Here is a 13,067-nt window from a genome sequence, read left to right on the forward strand (position 1 = left end):
ACGAATTAATTAGTTGGTCATTTACTCGAGTAATTAATAACAATCATCAAATTTTAATCATATGGGAGTTAGGGAATACAAGAGTAATAATGGGAGTAAGAAGGAGACAAGAGTAATTAATATTTTTATGACCAAAAATAATCAAAATTAGGAATTTGTCTTTAGGACTTTGGTCGGCTGCTTTCCGCTTAACACAAGAACAAGAACGCTATTTTGTCTCCTCCACGCAATTACCTCTTCTTCTCTCAGACATTTCGTCAAACAGATGGTGCTCGTTCTGAAACAGCTTACGAACTAACAAGGAGACAGACACTAAGCTTGGTTATCTCCGATTAGAAGGGGGAAAAAGCGAAAACGAGGGCTTGAGACGAGTGATGTGATAGAGATGGAAGGAGTTGAGCTAGAACTAGAGAGAAGAAGCAAGTTCTTGAACAGTTTGATACAGAAGAAGAAGGCTAAAGAACAGCAAGATCAGAAAGATGAGTTCAATGTTCGAGTTAGGGCTTCAGATATGCCTTTGGTTCAACAGAACAGAGCCTTTAGTTTGTCGCGTGAGATTTTGAATGCTACTCCTGGGAAAGCTGACAACAAAAGACTCGCTCTTACCCTAAAAAAGGTTAGATCTTTTGTATTTCTCTTCTGATTTCTCTGTATCTGGGTTGAAATGGAGTCGTTGAAGTTTAGTACTGTGGAGTGAGTTTTGAATTTTGACACAGAATCTAAGTATTGAGCTGGTTTTGGGTTCTAAGGCTACGTCTCAAAGTCGCATGCTTTATGTAGAATGTGATTATTGTCGATCTCGTTCTTGATTTTGTTTGAAGATGTGTAGTTATGTGATGAATCTTGAATTTGGATTTCATTTTGTGTACTTGCATTTTGTTGAAATTCATAGATGGTCCCATAGTTTGTTCCATTGTTGTTGTCTTTTCTATTTGTAGCTTCAGTTAGTCTACTTGACTAGGTCATTTTTGTATTGAGAGGATAACTTTAGTATGAGTCTCTTTGTGAAATGTCTTGAAACTGGATGTTCTTGTTGCATTGAGATGAAATTGGAGCTATGTCTTATTAGATCTAGCATGCACCATCTGCTAAGCTTCTGTATCTTTGCTGTTAGAGTTAGATGCTACCTAATGATAACTCTGAAGCATGTTTGTCGTAGGATTGAGCCTTGCCCAAATATATAAAGGACTCGGTTGTCTTATGATAAAACCGGTTTGGCGTTACTACTACCCCATATCTAGAGTTGTCCATTTATGCAGTTTTTGCTGTGTACTGTGTTTATGGCTATGTGTTTGATGAATAACACATTAACACTTTTAAAATGTGAGGATGTTATTCCTTCTTAGAGGGTTTTGATGATTAGCTTTTTAATTTTCACATATGGAGCGAAATGGAGCACTTTTTAGTTTGTGAGTCCCTCAATTTCTCATATTCGAATAGGCAGAGGCATTGATTGATTCATACACTGGTTTTATGAAGTGGTTGAGTAAGTAAAACAATATAATGTTTCACTTATCTGTGTGCAGCTTACTTTTTGTCTCAGTGTTCATCAATCTCTTAATAATGGCTATCTCTTTTATGATTGATATGAGTCAGCTTCTGCTGTTTTGCGTTGTTTAATCTCGGAATAGACCTTCATATGTTTCTTATACTGAAGTGAATCTCACTGTCCCATTTGTCTAACGCATGTTGCAGCTGATTTAAAACTATACTCATCAAACAGTTTCCCGTCTGTCTTTCATTTCAGACGAGTGATGTGATAGAGATGGAAGGAGTTGAGCTAGAATGAGAGAGAAGAAGCAAGTTCTTGAACAGTTTGATACAGAAGAAGAAGGCTAAAGAACAGCAAGATCAGAAAGATGAGGTCAATGTTCGAGTTAGAGCCAGATATGCCTTTGCCTCTACAGAACAGAGCCTTTAGTTTGTCGCATGAGATTTTGAATGCTACTCCTGGGAAGGCTGACAACAAAAGACTCGCTCTTGCCCTAAAAAAGGTTAGATCCTTTGTGTCTCTCTCATGATTTCTCTGTCTCTGGGTTGAAATGGAGTCATTGAAGTCTAGCACTGTGGAGTGAGTTTTGAAATTTGACACAGAGTCAAAGTAGTGAGCTGATTTTGGGTTCTAGGGCTACGTCTCAAAGTCGCATGCTTTATGTAGAATGTGGTTGTTGTTTTCTCGTTCTTGATTGGTTTGAAGATGTGTAGTTATGTGATGAATCTTGAATTTGGATTTCATTTTGTGTACTTGCATTTTGTTGAAATTCATAGATGGTACCATATTTGCTTTGGCTTTCATTTGGTTGCATTTGACTTTGTTCCATTGTTGTCTACTTGACTTGTTTTTTTTTGTGTTGTGAGGACAAGTTTATAGTATGAGTGTCTTTGTGATGAGTCTTGAAACTGGATGTTCTTGTTGCTTATTGAGATGATTTTGGAGCTGACTTAGACCATGACTTATGAGACCTAGCATGCACCATCTTACTAAGCTTCTGTATATGTACTGTTAGAGTTAGATGCTACCTAATTATAACTCTGAAGCATGTTTGCCGTAGGATTTGAGCCTTGCCCAAATACAATCTTCTATAAAGGACTCGGTTGTGTTTTCTGATAAACAGGTTTGGCATTACTACCCCAAATATAGAGTTTTCCATTTATGCATTTTTTTTTTTTTTTTTGCAGAGTGTAGATGGCTCAGTGTTTGATGAACAAATTTTAAACTGTGAGGATATTATTCCTTCTGTGAGGGCTTTGATGATTAGCTTTTGATTTTAACATATGGAGCGGCATGGAGCACTTTTTGATGCTAAGAATTTGCGAATCCCTCAATTTATCATATTCGAGTAGGTAGAGGCATTGATTGACTCATACATTGGTTTTATGAAGTAGTTGAGTAAAACAATATAGTGTTCACTTATCTATGTGCACCTTATCTTTTTTGTCTCATTGTTTCAGCTGTTTAACTTGTTTTATCTTCTTGTTCTGGTATTTGATCTCCTATCTCGATATAGATCTTCATCTGTTTCTATTGATCTTAAGTCTTAAAGGCCTCTTGTACCGTCATAGTTATACTTAAACACAAGTGAAGTATCTATTACTCTGGCATGATCCATCTTCAATACTAAGATCAATCATAAATAAGTATGGTTCTGAAACTTTTTTCAAAAAAACTAGGAGCAACTTAACCATTTTTACTAACCTTTTTTAGATCATGGTTCAAACTTTGACCTACCAAAATTGCAATTTTTTTATGCTTCAAACAACTGTTTATCAGAAAATTGCAATTTTTTTAGATCATGGTTCAAACAATCAATATAGGATTGCAATTTTTTTATGCTTCTTGATGAGAAAATAGAAACAAGAGAACTAACTAACCTCCATGCGAAATAGACTAGTTGGTACCACGATTCCTGCACCAACTGAGCTTCTGAACGTCTCCAACAACTTTGGAGCAGTGAAGTTCCTATACTTGTTCTCTGACAGTTCTGCCATATTCCCGGCACATGCAAACACATGTCCATGGATTCCTCTGTCTCTGAACCATTTTAGGGGAAGATCAAAAGAGAGGTCTGCAAACGCAGTGACCGCAACATCCCCTCCCACAAAATCCCGTTCGGATGTGTCACCGATCTCATCGTCTTGTACTTCCCTCCTTGGCTCGTTAGGACCCAATCCCCTAGTCTTGAATCCCCATAACGCAGATGGTCCTCCCAGAGAACACAGAGGTGACATGTTTCCACCTAAGAAGAACCTCTCAGGTACACAAGAAGCTCTGCTCTTGTACCCGCTTCCCCATGGAAATGTGATTCCCGCAGTGATGTAGCGTTATCCTTATTACTTCTAGCGCAAGACATGAGCTTTCTTACTTCTTTCCTTTCTTCTTTGAGTTTTACTTTTCTGAGTTGATTTCCATTTCTTTGATAAACTTTACTTTACTTTTCGATTAGGGTTTTGATAATGCTAAGGTCGGTTGTGACTTGGCTTATATAAGGATATGTAATGTCTCTTTAGAGACTCAATTTTTATTGAATAAGAAAAGAGGTTTCCCTCAAAATTGAAGTCTTCGAATTCTCTCTGTTTTACAAAGAATTCAGAGCATAAAACCTTGTTTCAAGATCCATTGATCCTTGAAACCTTGTTTTGCTATCTTACCGCTGCATTAGTTGGTATCAGAGACAAACAGTTCCTAATCATGCCTCCTAAGAAGAGTCTTCAACAGCAACTCGATGAACACAACACGGCGTTTCGTGCAACGTTGGCAGAGTTTCAACAAGAGATGACTGATACGATGCGTACCTCTATTGAGACTGCAGTACGTGCGTTGGGTCAAGCACAAAATCCAAATAGGGTGAATCGACGTCTTGAAGAACAGATCTTTGAAGAGGATGAAGAAGATGAAGTTTTTGAAAATCAATTTGCGCCGCTGGGTGAGCACCATCTGCGTCACGATAACCGCAATCGTGACATTATTGCAGCTCCACAAGTTGAGAATCGTCGATGGGAGTCAGGCTTCAAGCTTGATTTGCCGGAGTTCAACGGTGGTCTGCAGCCCGAGGAGTTTTTAGATTGGATCAATACGATAGAAGAGTTGTTGGAATTCAAAGAAGTCCCCGATTTGAGGCGTGTACCACTTGTAGCTACACGTTTTCGTGGTCGTGCGTCAGCTTGGTGGCAACAATTAAAGGAAGCTCGAGCAAGAGCAGGGAAAGAAAAGATAACTTCGTGGGAAAAGATGAAAAAATTGATGAGGAAAGCCTTTTTGCCTTACAACTACACACGTACAATGTACACAAAGTTGCAGAATCTAAGGCAAGGAACCAAATCAGTAGATGAATACGCCTCAGATTTTTTTTCTTTGATGGCACGAAATTTATTAACAGAGAATGAGGAACAGCGAGTCTCACGTTTCATTGGCGGATTGAGGTCTCAAATTCAGAGTCCGCTGCTCCAATTCGACCCTCTTTCAGTTTCTGAAGCTCATCAGAGAGCCCTCTTGATCGAACAACACTCACGTGGTCAAACAAGCTCTTGGACTTCTCAACGAGCGCGTCTTTCACCAGCAGCTGAAACAGGGCTTAGTAAAGCGTTAGAGCAAACAAAAACAATAGAAGTTGTGGAAGGTAATGAATCTATGGGTCGGCAACGACCTGTAACTTTTAAGTGTTTTAAGTGTGGGGAAACAGGGCATCGACAGTCTTCATGTCCCAATTTACAACGTCGTGGTCTATTAGCAAAGGAGGAACCTGTGTTTGATGATTACGGTGATGATGATGATGCAAACGATAACTCCGACGAACAAGTCACTGGGGATTTGGGTCCTATGTTAGTACTACGCAGAAATTTCTTCCTTCCTCAAGGCATTGAAGAATCTTGGCTTCGTTCCAACATTTTTCAATCCACTTGTACAATTCGAGGAAAAGTGTGTCGAATGGTGATTGATTCGGGTAGCTGCACAAACGCAATTTCAGAGGAAGCGGTCACAAAACTGGCTTTGTTTACAGAACCACATCCCACACCTTACAACATCGCTTGGTTAACTTCGAAGACAGACCTTCGAATTAAAAGACGTTGTAGAGTTCCGTTTTCAATGGGCATCAACTATAAGGATTTGATTTGCTGTGATGTTGTGCCTATGGACGCTTGTCACTTGTTACTTGGACGCCCGTGGCAGTATGATCGACGAACTTTTCACGATGGTTTCGCTAATACACATAGCTTCACCTATGAGGGTAAACGTATTACCTTGATTCCTTCTAAGGTTGCTTCTGATGGACCAATTGTCTCCAGTACAGAGGTGGAACCTACTTCTACTTCAAGGGAAAATACAAAACCTGCCTTGTTAGTCTCAAAATCACAGATACTTGAAGAATTTCAATCATCAGATGTGGTTTTCTTCTTACTTGCAAAACCTCAGATTTTGTCTGTAATTCCAGAAGCACCATCAGATTTTCATGAGCTTTTAAAAGAGTTTCAAGACGTGTTTCCTACAGAGTTACCAGATGGCTTGCCTCCCTTGCGTGGCATTCAACATTGTATTGATTTAGCCTCCAACTCTGTCTTACCGAACAGACCTCACTACCGTATGAGTCCCATGGAACACGATGAGCTGCGAAAACAGGTGGAAGATCTTTTAGCCAAAGGATACATTCGTGAAAGCTTAAGTCCGTGTGCTGTTCCGGCTTTACTTATACCAAAAAAAGATGGATCTTGGCGCATGTGTGTGGACAGCAGGGCAATCAACAAGATCACTATTCGCTACAGGTTTCCAATTCCTCGTCTTGACGATCTTTTGGATCAAATTGGGACAGCCTCTGTTTTTACAAAGTTGGATCTTCGTAGCGGTTATCACCAAATTCGTATTAGACCAGGCGACGAGTGGAAGACAGCTTTTAAAACACGTGAAGGGTTGTTTGAGTGGCTTGTAATGCCTTTTGGTTTGTCGAATGCACCGAGTACTTTCATGCGTGTGATGAATGAGGCGCTTAGACCATTTATTGGGCGTTGTGTGGTCGTTTATTTCGATGATATACTCATCTTTAGTTCTACTTTGGCTGAGCATTTATGTCATCTTCGTGAAGTGTTGGGTATCTTGCGCAAAGAGAAATTATTTGCGGCTACAAAGAAGTGTGTTTTTGGGGTGGATCAAGTTCTTTTTTTGGGTTATATCATCTCTTCGCGTGGGTTAGAAGTAGATCCAACCAAGATTTCGGCTATACAATCTTGGCCAACTCCTCGCAATATCACCGATGTGCGTAGTTTCCATGGCTTGGCTTCCTTTTATAGGCGTTTCGTTCCACACTTTAGTAGTATCATGGCACCTGTCACAGATTGTATCAAGTCTGCCTCATTTCAATGGACGGATGCGGCTGACAACGCATTTCAAGAGATTAAAACCAAGCTTACGTCAGCACCGGTGCTTGTTCTTTCCAATTTTCAAGTAGCATTTGAATTACATTGTGATGCATCCAAAGGTGGCATTGGCACGGTTTTGAGCCAATCAAGTCGTCCGGTTGCATTTTTTAGTGAGAAGATCGCGGGATCTCGTGGGCGGTATAGCACATACGACGTAGAGCTTTATGCTGTTGTTCAAGCGGTTAAGCATTGGCGCCACTATCTCTTTCATCGCGAGTTTGTTTTGTATACCGACCATGACGCGCTTAAGCATATGGGATCACAAGATAAAGTGTCTGCGAGACATGCCTCTTGGTTTGCATACTTACAACAATTCTCTTTTGTTATTAAGCATACCGCGGGAACGCTTAATAAAGTTGCTGATGCTTTGAGTCGGAGACACTCTCTTTTGACAACATTACACGTTTCAGTACTTGGTTTTGAGGTACTTCCTGATCTCTATCCCAACGATCCTTTTTTTGGGAAGATATGGAGGGATACAGAACAAGGAATTGGTTCGGTTTATCTCATCTACGATGGTTTCTTGTTTCGTGGAGTTCACTTATGTATTCCAGATTGTAGTTTGAGGCTGCAAATAATTTGAGAGCTTCATGGAGAAGGCCATATTGGACGGGACAGAACATTAAAATTGGTAAGTTCTTCTTATTTTTGGCCAACGTTAAGACGTGATGTGGAACGCTTTATTATACGATGTGGGACATGTCAAGCAGCAAAGGGAAAATCTACCAATTCTGGGTTATATTTACCTCTCCCGATTCCTACACAACCATGGGTGGATTTGAGTATGGATTTCGTTCTTGGCTTGCCACGAACTCAAAGAGGTAATGATTCGATTTTTGTCGTCGTCGATCGTTTCTCTAAAATGGTTAATTTTATACTATGCAAGAAGACTACAGATGCAGTTCAAGTTGCGGTGTTATTTTTCCGGGAAGTGTATAAACTTCACGGGTTGCCACTATCTATCGTCTCGGACCGCGACTCGCGTTTCTTAAGTCATTTTTGGAGGTCTCTGTGGCGTCTTCTTCGCACTAAGCTAGACATGAGCTCTGCGTATCATCCACAAACGGATGGACAAACGGAAGTTACTAACAGAGCATTGGGAGACTTGTTGAGATGTTTAGTTGGAGATAACATTAAGTCTTGGGATTCGATTCTTTGTCAAGCTGAATTTGCTCATAATCGAGCTGTGAACCGCAGTACGGGTTTTAGTCCATTTAAGGTGGTTTATGGGTATCTCCCTCGCTGCCCTACAGACTTGGGAATCAATCCAGATCGGACTCGCTTCCATGGTCGAGCATGTGATTTCATTGACGATTTTGCTACAATACATGAGCAGGTTCATTCCAATTTAGAGATTTCGACCGCAAAATATAAAGCTGCTGCGGATGTTCTTAGGCGTGATGTTGAGTTCAAGGTGGGTGATCTTGTGTGGGCCGTGTTAACCAAAGACCGTTTTAAACCCGGTACTTACAACAAGCTGAAATCGAGAAAGATAGGTCCTCTTGAGATTGTTGAGAAGATTAATAACAATGCATACCGTCTCAAGCTTCCTCCTCATATGCACACAGCCGACGTATTCAATGTCAAACATTTGGTTCCATTTGAAGCTGAAGACGAAGATGAAAATTCGAGGGCGAATTTTCTTCTCACCTCGGGCGACCTGATGTAGCGTCATCCTTATTACTTCTAGCGCAAGACATGAGCTTTCTTACTTCTTTCCTTTCTTCTTTGAGTTTTACTTTTCTGAGTTGATTTCCATTTCTTTGATAAACTTTACTTTACTTTTCGATTAGGGTTTTGATAATGCTAAGGTCGGTTGTGACTTGGCTTATATAAGGATATGTAATGTCTCTTTAGAGACTCGATTTTTATTGAATAAGAAAAGAGGTTTCCCTCAAAATTGAAGTCTTCGAATTCTCTCTGTTTTACAAAGAATTCAGAGCACAAAACCTTGTTTCAAGATCCATTGATCCTTGAAACCTTGTTTTGCTATCTTACCGCTGCATTACGCAGCCATACCAAAGTTTAGAGCAGCACGATAACACCCAACAGGAACAGCATATCTGAGATCGATTATCTGAAAAAGGACAAGAAACGCTCAACATGATATATTGCAAACATAAAAGAACCACAGAATTTATAAAAGGGGTAAGCAATCTTTTCATTTACTGTCACAATAAGTAAAGAGTACCAGATGTACTTGGGAAGTTATACATGGTGCAAAAGCCTAATTAAACGAGGAACTAAGTGCCAAGGAGGTTCATGTAAATGCTGGCAATAAGAATGAAGAATGGCAAACCTGGCGCAAAAACCGGAATGTTCCACTATCAGGCGCAAGACCACCAATTTGAGAAGTAGAGATGAAAGAGTACTCTCGTGTTGGCCTCAAGGATGAGTTTCTCTTGTCAACTTTGAAAGTGTACTTCAGAGCAGAAACCAAACTATGACCCAGCTGTCTCCTTATTGATCTTGATGCCATTTGCGATGGATCTATCAGGTTACGCCATGCAATATTGTAGGCCAGCTCATGATACTTGCTAGCGATAAGCCCCAAGGAAAGACCAACAGCTCGCTCTTTATAAGAAGAATACTTAAGCCAATCTTGGATAGAAAGGTAAACCCGCGACATAAATGGAGTAGGACGCCCTCTGAACCTTGGCAAGTACATCCCCAAGCCGACCTCTGCAGAGTGATCACAGCCATATGCAAGAGATCCGTCCATGATGTCTCCATACCCAAAAATGTTCTTGTACTTCAAAGAGCCTTCAAGGCTTGATGATCTAGCCTACAACAGCCACACAAACAATTATATCGAATCCCTTAAACAAGAGGCATACACAAATATAAATGTGTAATCCAGTTGATCAGTTCCAGAATTATACATCCACTTGAAGCAACAGAACCACCTCTATTTATCAATCATTGGATTTACCAAATACTGCCAGGCAAATAATACTAATACACTGTATGAAGAACATTGATTACCACAGGGTCGGGTTTAGTAAAATATCTGATTTCGCGGGTGATGGTGCGTTTCCTCTCAACAACATCCTCCTCAGCCTCGACGACATGATCCTTATTCTTCTCGTTTCCATTGAAGATCACGTCGTGAACACGCACAGGGTCGGGTTTCTTGATCGTTTCTTGAAGTGGTTCTTCTTCTGCGGTGGTGCTATTTACTTCGTCTTTGTTCCCCGCCGTGATCTTGATATCTACTTCGTCTTTCTTCCCCGCCGTGATCTTGATATCGGAGTACGGCGACTTGTTCGGATTCACGCCAATGTTTTGAAAAGTTTCGGAGGTGATCTCTTTCGTAACTTCTTTTACCATCTCTAGTCCTTTATCTATAGCTTCTTGTTTGGGTTTCCATTTTCCTGCAATAGAAGCTATCTTCTGGTATGCTTGTTTCATGATCAAGAACGCAAATTTGATATCGTCTGTAACAATAACAGAATTGTTGAGTTGAGACTAGAGAAGAAGAAGAAGACCGAAAAAAGAGAATCTTTATACCAAAAAAAATATGGGACCCACATGCAAAATGGGCCTTTTAAAAAAACGCCATGGCCCATTAATATATTTCATTACTATAGTCTATACAATATTTTTTTTTTTTTTTTTTTTGACAGCAGTCTATACAATATTTTTGCATGAAAACAATGTATACTTATACTAGTAAGTTTCAAATTACTTTTATGACACACAAAAAAAAAAAAAAACGTAAGTTTCAAATAACTATCCTAATTTGATATCAGATAAACTTATCCTACTGTATTGTAAGGTATAATTTCCGTTTGTACTGTATGTTTATATCTTATATATGGAGTAGTGTATATAACCGAGGGAATGATTTTGGTGGAGAAATGGAACGGCTTGTATCAGAAATTGAAGCTGAATTTGAGCTTCTTCGGATTGGTCAAAACCAGATGATATGGTATAAGTTCTAAGCTCAAGGTAAGTATTAAAAGAAGCTAAATTTCACCTTATATAATTAAGAGTAATTCCCTAATTCAAAATTTATAACTTTCGATCAAAAAAGCTAAAAATTAGCTCATACAATTTTGTACCTTTAAGGATCAGGTGACAAATTTTTTAAAAACATTCTTCTACGATAGTATAAAGGAAACATATTAATAAGAAATAACATATAGACTAATCATTATAATTCTTTACGTCAATTACGATAAAAAATTACTTGGCTGTCAAACTATTCCCTAATTGATCACAAACTCCTACTAAATATCTCCTAAATGATGTTTATACACATAATATGTATATCATAACCATCAATATTTACGTCGTATCAGTCTCTCGTCTTAATCAATGCCCATGTAAAAACTTCATGCATAGCTAGCGTCTCCCCCCCCCCCCCACCACCACATATCCGAACCACCTCTCAAATTAAGTCAAATCTTTTTTTTTTTTTATAACTCTGGGGAATCCCAAACCTATGGAGGGGCCCAGACTAATCCCCTGGGGGAGGGGCAGCCCACAGATAGACTCTCTCTCCGGGTATGCAAATGGGCCGAAAGCAAAGGGCCCATATCCCTGTAGCCCAGTGGAGATCTAACAATTGCGCGCTTGCGGGAAGATTGTGTCGAGATACAAGCAACAGGGCAACTCCTCTACAAGTGGCAACCACTAGACCAAGAACACTTGGTTAATTAAGTCAAATCTTTAGATCAAAACCGATGGTCACGGCCTTGTGGTCAGCTCCGCCATGCATGGACCAAGCCGTCCACCCTTCAACTACACCGCCTCGTCTCTACCGTGAAACGTTCACGGCGTCGTCCTCTCCAAAAACACGCCAGACCAGCTTTGACCTTTACGAAGACATCATACACCAACTCAACCACTCTCGGTAGTTTAGACGTCATATTACGTATTCAAGAATTGTTTTTGATTTTGCAGATCAAAAATGTAATTTCAAATGTTCGCCTGATTTGGGACAGCCGGAAAATGAATAAAGATATATGTATTAAAAAAAAAAAAATTGAACACCGAAGATAAGAAAGATCACAAATTTAATTTCTTTTGATCTCTAGTCTTAAAAGATTATGGTTCCAGATCCGATTTACTAAAAATTCTGATCTATAGACGGATAACTAAATATATGAGTATTCTGTCCAACTTGTTTCTTTAAAATCTGAACTTTTTTGTTTGAAAACATAATCATGGCATGCAAAGAGTATAATTTAAAGCATGCATGCGTTTTATATTTTCATGAAAGGAAACATCATTTCTTAAGAATATAACTACAATATTGAGAAAATCTCTGTGGATTATTTGGCTTTGTTTTTAGTCATTTTGGATTTACGTTAAAAAAAAAAAGGGAATAAAAATAAAAAATATTTGTTTGACGCATTGAGCAAGAAAGATTAGATGCGTCAGCCTTCGGATTTGTTGAAGTTGTAACATCCCTCGCCTTATAAGTCAACCTCGTACGTAATAATCCTCACAAACATATCTTAGTGTTAGTCAGTGGCGGACGTTATCAAGTATATTTTACTACAGTGTATGTTAGCATTTTAATATGGTATACTATAGTGTATGTTAGCATTTTAATATTGTGTATTATAGTGTATGTTAGCATTTTAATATGGTGTATATTAGCATAAGTACTGTTTAGTCATATAAATACTAAACTGTGTAAACATTTGTTGGTTAATGAGAAAATTAGCAATTTTTAATCTCAATTTCTGCTTTCTTCTTCTACTTGTTCGTCTTCACAAGTTTGTTACGATGAAGAATCTTGGTATGGTATAAGAGCCTCACGATTCGATTGAGATTGCTCTCATTCATATTTTTCTCATTCTTTTTGTTAATTTCCGTTGCAATTCTTCAATTCATGTTCGACGTTTCATTTCTTATAGTTATATCCTATGTTTATAATAAAAATCCGTTTGCATGTCCCAATATTATTATTACTTGAGATAAGAATAATAATATTTGGGATAACTGGGTGTAGTTAACTATAAAATATTCGAATGTTCGGTTTTGTTTAAACATATATTTGAGTTTTAATAAATATTTAAACATAGTTTTTGTTTTAAAAGATAGAATAATTTGAGCTAAGACTTGTACTATAATATGGTGTACTATAGTGGTCGTATAATGAGCGTGAGAGAAAAAAAAGGAAAAAAAATTGGATTGGTACAGAG

General features: G+C 38.7%; 3 protein-coding genes across 3 annotated transcripts; 1 reads left to right on the forward strand and 2 right to left on the reverse strand.

The window, feature by feature from the left end:
* Window positions 1-162: 162 nt before the first annotated feature.
* LOC110225341 lies at window positions 163-2,969 on the forward strand. The gene is made up of 3 exons (XM_021014831.1): window positions 163-616; window positions 1,748-1,994; window positions 2,680-2,969. Exons 1-2 carry the CDS (start codon window positions 386-388, stop codon window positions 1,787-1,789), a joined length of 273 nt encoding a protein of 90 aa, XP_020870490.1. The 5' UTR covers window positions 163-385; the 3' UTR covers window positions 1,790-1,994; window positions 2,680-2,969.
* A 276-nt stretch (window positions 2,970-3,245) lies between these two features.
* Window positions 3,246-3,729, reverse strand: LOC110225230. The gene is made up of 2 exons (XM_021014425.1): window positions 3,373-3,729; window positions 3,246-3,260 (listed from the first exon to the last, which is right to left on the reverse strand). The coding sequence occupies exons 1-2, from the start codon at window positions 3,727-3,729 to the stop codon at window positions 3,246-3,248; spliced, it is 372 nt and encodes a 123-aa protein (XP_020870084.1).
* Window positions 3,730-8,914: 5,185 nt separating this feature from the next.
* On the reverse strand, window positions 8,915-10,320 carry LOC110225236. Its single transcript, XM_021014442.1, has 3 exons — window positions 9,895-10,320; window positions 9,209-9,694; window positions 8,915-8,986 (listed from the first exon to the last, which is right to left on the reverse strand). The coding sequence occupies exons 1-3, from the start codon at window positions 10,318-10,320 to the stop codon at window positions 8,915-8,917; spliced, it is 984 nt and encodes a 327-aa protein (XP_020870101.1).
* Between the last annotated feature and the right edge of the window lie 2,747 nt (window positions 10,321-13,067).

The sequence above is a fragment of the Arabidopsis lyrata genome (genome assembly GCF_000004255.2).
Source record: "Arabidopsis lyrata subsp. lyrata unplaced genomic scaffold ARALYscaffold_1, whole genome shotgun sequence".
NCBI classification, from domain to species: domain Eukaryota; kingdom Viridiplantae; phylum Streptophyta; class Magnoliopsida; order Brassicales; family Brassicaceae; genus Arabidopsis; species Arabidopsis lyrata.